This window comes from Hevea brasiliensis, chromosome 9 (genome assembly GCF_030052815.1).
Source record: "Hevea brasiliensis isolate MT/VB/25A 57/8 chromosome 9, ASM3005281v1, whole genome shotgun sequence".
NCBI classification, from domain to species: Eukaryota; Viridiplantae; Streptophyta; class Magnoliopsida; order Malpighiales; family Euphorbiaceae; genus Hevea; species Hevea brasiliensis.
The window spans coordinates 92,499,670-92,508,168 of NC_079501.1; the positions used below are offsets into that span (position 1 = coordinate 92,499,670).

An 8,499-nucleotide genomic window follows, 5' to 3' on the forward strand; every position below is an offset into this window, starting at 1 on the left:
TATCTACTAACAGTTAAAATATTCTAATAGCTATTAAAATAGTTAACCGCTAGAATAGCTAAGGTGATAGGTTGAGGGTGGTGGAGGGAAAAAGTAATTAAGGTGCAAACCTTTCTAGCTATCTTTGACTTTTATTAAGCTTTCACACTATTAAATAAGTAATTCCTTTCTTAGATTTCACGAATTCTGTGGAATTTATACTAGCTTAATCATGCCTTTCATTTCATCGTACTTGCTAGCTAGCTAAACTACTGTTTCCCATCCTTTTCTTTCATTCCACGCCTCTCTTTCTCCTATTTAACTTGATTTTTTCTTCTTCTTGCTTTGCATTGCATCCTCTCATTTTAGTACCATTGCCACGAGTTACTTGTTTTTATAGTTCTTCAGATCAAGGGAGACTGTCTCTATTCATTTCTCTGCCCAAGGAAAAACTTATTTCAGCTTGACTATTGTATATATTCTAAGTAAGTTGTTATTTTTCATTCAAATTTATATATTTTTATTAATTATAATAATTGTGTGATCATATTTAACAGTTTTTTTAGTAAAAAATTGCAGACGTGGTTTTTCTTGCCTCCACTTTGATTTGTACCTAGGATGGGTTGGGGAAAAACTTACATAAGGCGTTTGAGAATATTTGCAGCGGCTATGATGATCTATCTGGATTATAAGGTATTGTTTCTTGATTGCTACCTACTTGTATTTACTTAGACCATATTCGGCAATAGCTTGCGCTTAATATCTTGAGTAGAGTTAAAACACTACCTCTTTCATTTATATTATTCAATGATATAATATTTATATTAATATATAGAGAACGAGGGAATGATTCATGAAAATTTACACCCTTATATAAACAATTAACCATTGTTAATATGACAATTGACAGCTACTAAGATATTGCAACACTAATGTTGCCAAATAGAACCACCTTTATCATATATATGTTGATTGTCTGCTTTTATTTAATATTTTATTTATTTGTATCCAAAGGCTATAGAGCAAATAGATAAATGGACCATCAACTCCAACAGAGATGCACTGTGGGATAAGGCTCATGAACGCAATGCGAAGCGTCTTGCCAACTTGGTCATAGAACTGGAAGGTTTTTGGGTAAAACTTGGACAGTACTTATCCACACGTGCTGATGTTATTCCTCATGCATATATATCACATCTCAAGCAGTTACAGGACGCTCTTCCTCCTCGTCCCATACAACAGGTTGTATTCTTATTTATCAAACAGTTTAAATGTTCTTATTACTAGAATTTTGAAGCATAAGTGTATGCATTTATATAGTTTTTGCATTCGAAGAAACTTTAGGTGCTTTGTTTACTAAGTTGTAATTCCATTTCCACAGGTTTATCAGACTATAGAGAAAGAATTGGGAAAATCCATTGATGATCTTTTCTCATATTTTAATCGGACTCCTTTGGCAACAGCATCAGTAAGAACCTTAGACTATTGTTTTTAATGGGAAACTAAAATTAACACATACTATTTTTTTATGCAAAATTAATACATACTTAGGAAGAAAAAGCTGCTTGTCTTCTTCTCGTAAGGTATAGCAGGACCGAGTACGTTTTTTTAATAATTCTAATATATTCTCTGTAGATTGCACAAGTCCATCGTGCAATGCTTAATAATGGGAAGAAGGTGGTTGTTAAAGTTCAACATGAGGGCATTAAGATAAAGATGTTGGAGGTTTTACACTCTTTGGCTCTAAATTAAGATGATAAAACAAAGAGGAACAGTTGCTACCTTTATGTATCTTTTGTGTATGCCATTGTTTTGCAGGACTTAAAGATTGCCAAGTCAATTGTTGACTGGATAGCGTGGTCAGAACCACAGTATAACTTTAATCCCATGATGGATGAATGGCGCAGGGAAGTTCCGAAAGAATTTGACTTCAATATTGAAGCTGGTATGCTTTGATTCTTTGGTGTTATTTCTGTGAATTGGGAACTTGACAGAATCAGTTGTTTTCTTTAATGAATAATGAATGCAACTTGAAGATCAGTCTGGTTAATTGAAATTATGAGTCACGTCCGTAATTTCAAATGTAGAGAGGTAATCCAACAATCTGGAAAACCGAAATTCAATTACATTTCAGAATCACAGTGTATGAGGTTTTTAATTTCTGGTCAAATTGATTTGATAATAGGGGTGGCATTGATCCTGGAGACTCTATAGTTGTCATTGGCAATGCCACAACAGTAGTGTGACAATCATAAGTGATGGCACTGATATCAGAAGGTGGTAGAGTACGTAGCTTTATTGTAGCAAACTGTAAACTTAGATAGTGCCACAGTGCAGTTGGTACTATAGCAGCAACTGGTATGAAGACAACAACATGGTGCTGGTGGCAATATGATGTTAATGATGCGAGGTTATTGCCCCGCTGCCCCATCATGTGGTGGCCATTCTGGTGCTACAATGGAATGGAATGAGCAGTTCAGTAGCAAATAGCATTGTTCCAGTTGTAAGTTTGGACTTTGGAGGATGCGTTGATGAGATTGATGGTTGACCATGGTATAATAGCCATCAATGGTGTGCATAAGCTTAGCATGTCACGTCTTCATGTTTGAGTGTGGAAGGTGGTCAATTTGGCTAGGTTTTTAGCTAAATGTGCCCATGCTAAATTTTACTTGACGTAATTTATCGATAAAATTTCTGCTTAAAAAAAAATTACTTGCGTGCCAGGATCTGCGGCAGGGATACTGCAACTCCTTCTGTTAAATATTAGACTATTGGTGGACCTGAGCCTTTCATACCTCTCTTTGTAAAAGTTTCCATGTATAAGAAATGATTCTTCAAACACACCTTACTGGATATCTCCACTTTGGCAAATTCTAAGGTGCACCTAGTGCACTTAAAAATAGTAACCTCTACTTACATAAATTCAGGTTTTGGGATCCACATGAACGTGAGTGATGGTGTACATACACAATATTTTCACCTCAAGTTTTTAGTGTACATATTCCTTTTTACTGAATATTGACTTTTCTCCTTGTGTTGTAGAGAATACAAGAATCGTTGCTAGTAATCTTTGCAAAAAGAACAATGATGATGGCAAGCCTGTGAAATCAGTGGATGTTTTGATTCCAGAGGTTATTCAGGTAGTTTTGTCCTTTTAACATTTTATTGTAACAAATGTGCCTACTGAAGTGGAGACATTTTAGATTCACAGGGTAGCGTTAAAAGCCTTAGGATTAGTTTTTTAGTTTGTTCTTACCATATCAAAATTTATGATGCAATTCCAATAAGATTTCTTTCTTCTCCCCAACCTTCGACAAAAAAAAAAGGTCTGGGGTATCTTAGCCGTTATTTCCATTATTCTGCTTGGTATTTCATTTTGTTCTTCTGGAAATGAAAAATGTTGCCTAATAACTTCACTTGCCTTAATTTGTGTTGTGTTGCTTCTAATGACAGTCAAGTGAAAAGGTCCTGATTTTAGAGTATATGGATGGGATTCGTTTGAAGGACAATGAATCTCTTGAAGCTTACGGTGTTGACAAGCAAAAAGTTGTTGAAGAAATAACACGAGCCTATGCCCATCAAATATATATTGATGGATTTTTTAATGCTGACCCACATCCCGGTACTTCATTGTTCTTTCTCCTCGTATTCTTCTGGGTATCTTTTTACAGAATATTACATGCTACATTCTTAAGTTTTGAATCATTCTACTTTTCTAATGTTCATTTTTGCCATACATTGCAGGAAATTTCCTGGTGAGCAAGGAACCTCCACATCGTCCAGTTTTGCTCGACTTTGGCTTTGCGAAGAAAATATCTACTTCTACGAAACAAGCACTAGCAAAATTGTTTCTTGCATCTGCAGAGGTTTATATTTTTTCCCCCTCGTCGCTCTCTCTGTGGATTTTAGCAATAATACTCGAATATATATATTTGTATATTGTGTAATTCTGAATCTCTATGTTACAGGAGGACCATGTGGGTCTTTTGTCTGCCTTCGCAGAATTGGGGCTCAGGCTGCGCCTGGACATTCCAGATCAGGCTATGGCAGTAACTAATTTATTTTTTCGCACTTCAACACCAGCAAGTGAAGCTTCTGTAAATATACACTTCTCCCTTTCTTAGATTTTTTACTTCAAGTCTTGTTATATTCTTTCCCAAGTATTTTCTTTTTAACTTCAGCAAGTGTTGTTATATTGGGAGAGTTTACTAGGCATATTACACTTTAATTCATTTTTAATGCGGATATATATAAGTGATTGAGCTGCTCATACATCAAAATGGCTAGAAAATCCAAAGTTATAACTCAACCATAATGTGCTCATTCACCATGTTTATTTTCAATGTGGGATTCCCTAACAAGTCTTGTCATGTAACAATGATCTTATTAAGGAAAACTTGAAATACTTGGCCGAGCAAAAATCAAAACAAATGAAAGCGATACAGGAAAAGATGAAGCTCAATGAAAAAGAATTTAAACGCTTTGACCCAGTAAGTCCTAGTGCCACCTCCTTCTATGTTTCACAATACATTTCTAGACTATTTCAGCAACATTTAATAACAAGCATTTGTTTCAGATTGATGCGTTTCCTGGAGATGTTGTAATATTTTCACGGGTCCTTACTCTTCTAAGAGGTTTGCACAGAGATCTCCTTCTGTTACCTTATGCAAAAAATTATGCCCTTTTACTCATTTTCTGATGTGGATTTAGGGCTTTCATCCACAATGAATGCTCGGATTACATTTCAAGAAATCTTTAAACCATTTGCAGAATTTGCCCTACTAGGGTGAGTCTATCCAAAATGTACTGTTGATTTTTAACAGTTTTGTCTCTGGTTTGTCTATTTGAACTACGGACTTAAATTTTCAGAAACGTTAATAAGGGACCAGCAGTTAATGCACAATGGATCTACAATGCACCATCTCATTCTGATGTGGAGATAAAGTTGAGGAAGCTCTTAGTTGAGCTGGGAAAAGAAGAAAAAATACTTGGAATCCAGGTCTGTGCCATTATTGACATGAAAAAGTTAAGAATTGGTTAAGCATTGCAGCTATAATTTGATATTTTTAACAATGATGTCTTTCAGGTATGTGCCTACAAAGATGGCAATGTTATTATTGATACTGCTGCGGGAGTACTTGGTAGATATGATCCTCGCCCGGTTCAGCCTGATACCCTTTTTCCAGTGTTTTCTGTAACAAAGGGAATCACGGCAGGAATGATACATTGGCTGATTGACAATGGGTATGTAACCTTATATGATGTTTAATTAGTTTGCATGTAATTAGATGAAACTCTTATACAAGAAAATAATGTAAAATAAAGTGACAGGATTGTTTTGCTTTCCGGATTGAATTGGATTAGTTGTGAAGAATTTTCTGTAAAGTCCTTGCCACTTCATTGTAGAATACGATTTGACAAGAAATTCTGTACCGCACAAATAATTAAGAAATTTTGGCATAGAATATGAGTTTGAATCATTGTACTAAATAGATATGGTTTAAATATTCTTGATTAGATGGTCGAGAATGGTCTTGCAAATTTTGTGATGTAATGGTCTTTAAATTCTTGAACTTAAAGTAGCCCATAGTTTCCTAACAAAATATAGCATGATGTGTTGCAGAAAAGTCAAACTTGATGAAAATGTTGCTGATGTGTGGCCAGAATTTGGAACAAAAGGAAAAGATCAGATAAAGGTGTAGTGAAATTTTGTATTAACAATGCCAGGCTTGTCCAATATTCAGCATATGAAGTTTTTCATTATGTTCTATTTTGCTTATTTGCTGTTCTCTTTTAGGTTTGTCACGTTCTAAACCATACATCTGGTTTGCACAATTCCTTGGCCAATCTTAAAGGAGAAAATCCTTTGCTAATGTGTGACTGGGAAGAATGTATGAATCAAATTTGTACGTCAGTGCCTGAGACAGCACCTGGCCAGGAGCAGTTGTATCACTATTTGTCTTTTGGTTGGCTATGTGGTGGAATAATAGAGGTACCATGATCTCATGGTTAAGTATTAGAATACTAAAAATTTCAAGGTCAATTGCAAATTCATTTCGGAGTTCATCTCTATTTACTACACTCACCATCTAGACATTATGTTCATTATACATGTCATTGTTTGCATAAGTTCACATCTTCATAGCAGGATTGTTCTCCAGTGGAATGCTTGAAGATGTTTATAGGAACACAATATAGAATTGGAAGGAATTAAAACAAATTTTCTGGCTTCCTAATTATTGCTATTTCATCCATGATACAATTTTGAAAAATAAGTGAAACTACATAGTATTTTTTTATAATTTTTTCAAAAAAAAAACCTAGAGATAGCGAAGAATAATAATAATAAAAATAATTATGACAATAACTTTGTAATAAGAATATATAATTTGTTTCTCTAGAGTGAAAAACTTGGAATGATTTTCAAGGCAGTACCACAAATTTAGACTTTAACAGCATGCTTTATATGCTATTAAAATTTAAAATATGTTGTTAATAAGAATTAGTAGCAAGCACCTAATAATGCACATAAACCCGTAAACTAAAGCTTTTAACAATATTTTTACAATAATTTATTGTGCTATTATACATTATATTATATATATTATTTATCAGTTTATATGTTATCTTTTTATCTAAATATGTTACAGCATGCCTCTAGCAAGAAATTTCAAGAGATTCTCGAAGAGGCAATCATTCGACCCCTCAAAATTGAAGGCGAGCTATATGTTGGAATTCCTCCTGGTGTGTGTCAAAAATCTTTACATCAATCTTCTCGCATGCAACCTTCTCAATGTGTGAAAACAATCACTTTCTTTTGATATTCTTATATGTTCTTTAACAAATTGTAATGGTTTTGGGTCCTAGGAATTGTAAACTTGGAATTGCTTTGATAATTTCAGTTTTCTTGGCTTTTCTCTAGGTGTGGAATCTCGACTTGCAAGTCTGACGGTAGATATGAATAATCTCAGCGATCTTTTAGAGATAACCAGTCGTCCTGACCTACCATCTTCTTTCCAGCCAACCAACATTTCTCAACTAGTGACGACCATGCCAGCTTTATTCAACTTGTTGAATGTTCGCCGTGCAATCATACCTGCTGCTAATGGACATTGCTCCGCCCGTGCTCTTGCACGCTATTATGCAACCCTTGTTGCCGGTGGCATAATCCCACCGCCACCTTCCACTTTCTCCAAGCCACCACCACTTGGTAGCCATCCCCACATTCCTCAGTTTACTTCTGAGAAGGCCTCTAAAAGGGGAAAAAGTAAAACTAGCGGTGGCAGTGCCAGTAATGCTACCGCTAGTGCAGCTGACAACTTTGCAAGCGGTGATGATTCTCAAAAAACTAATGTTGAGAGGATTTTTACAAACCCTAGAATTCATGACGCATTCTTGGGCGTGGGGGAGTACGAGAAGTTGGCCATACCGAATGGAAAATTTGGACTTGGATTTAGGAGGTTTATTTTAAATGATGGATCCTTTAGTGGATTTGGGCACTCCGGCATGGGGGGATCTACAGGTTTTTGTGATATCAAAAACAGGTTTGCCATTGCAGTGACGCTGAACAAAATGTCGTTTGGGGGTTTGACAAGACAAATCATTCAGCTTGTTTGTTCAGAGCTAAATGTCCCATTGCCGGAGGATTTCTCAATTTCTGGCAATAGAGGACCTGATGTACTATTAAATATTGGGGGATCACTGATTAATTAATATATGAGAAAAATCTCACTTTGGTACTTATATATATGTGAATAAAACTGAAAGATGTTATAATGACCACAATTGATTTGAAAATAATGTGGACATCTGTTTTAGTTCTGATAAACAATGGTATCCAGTTATATAAACACGTTTGAAAATGTTTTGAGTTGCATTTGTTCCTTCCAGATGATGCATTTTGTGCCTTTTGTTAGCGAGTGCATATATACATATATGCTGAGTGAGGGATATTTTGAAAGCACGGAGAAGTGAGAAGATGCCTAGCATAGATGTCATTTAGCCGCAAATATTAACACTATGTTTGGGAGGGAGCTTTTGAAGGTAAAGTATGGATTTTTAAAGTATTCAGCTTGTTTGTGATAAATGTTTTTTAAAAGAAAAGATTTTTGGAGGCTTTAACCTTACTTTTTTAATTCACTAAATTAGTGGGTTAAATAGATTTTAATACTTTACACTCTAATACCTTATCTTACCTTTAAAAATTTTTGTTTTACTCTGTTCGAACACACCGTAAAGGTTTATTTACTTTAATCTATTCCGAAAGAATCTCTGAGAGTTGGCGTGACATTCTGCAAGTCTACACTATTTAATGTAAACTTGCAGAGAGCAATGTACCAATAAATTTGAGCAATATCCCCTATTCTTTTAAAAAAATTATATTATATCAGTAAAAATTTTTAGTAGTACATAATTTTCACTGCACTATTACGATTAATATTTTGATTCTTTAAAAATATTACAATTATTAAAATATAATTATAAAAAAAATTTAAATTTTATACTATTATCGATCAAAAA

The 8,499-nt window shown here is 34.7% G+C and overlaps 1 protein-coding gene across 3 annotated transcripts; it reads left to right on the forward strand.

Moving 5' to 3' along the window:
• Nucleotides 1-294: 294 nt before the first annotated feature.
• Nucleotides 295-7,722, forward strand: LOC110636745 (uncharacterized). Of its 3 annotated transcripts, none has more exons than XM_058153961.1 (19): nucleotides 295-464; nucleotides 559-672; nucleotides 994-1,221; nucleotides 1,361-1,447; nucleotides 1,615-1,704; nucleotides 1,798-1,924; nucleotides 3,022-3,119; nucleotides 3,433-3,601; nucleotides 3,724-3,845; nucleotides 3,948-4,076; nucleotides 4,371-4,469; nucleotides 4,556-4,613; nucleotides 4,690-4,765; nucleotides 4,849-4,978; nucleotides 5,066-5,223; nucleotides 5,603-5,675; nucleotides 5,777-5,971; nucleotides 6,630-6,774; nucleotides 6,902-7,722. In XM_058153961.1, the coding sequence occupies exons 2-19, from the start codon at nucleotides 598-600 to the stop codon at nucleotides 7,690-7,692; spliced, it is 2,850 nt and encodes a 949-aa protein (XP_058009944.1). In that variant the 5' UTR covers nucleotides 295-464; nucleotides 559-597; the 3' UTR covers nucleotides 7,693-7,722. The 3 variants fall into 3 exon arrangements, with proteins under 3 accessions (XP_058009944.1, XP_058009945.1, XP_058009946.1); XM_058153962.1 differs by having other exon boundaries at nucleotides 597-672; XM_058153963.1 differs by having other exon boundaries at nucleotides 297-464; nucleotides 6,630-6,723.
• Nucleotides 7,723-8,499: the final 777 nt, after the last annotated feature.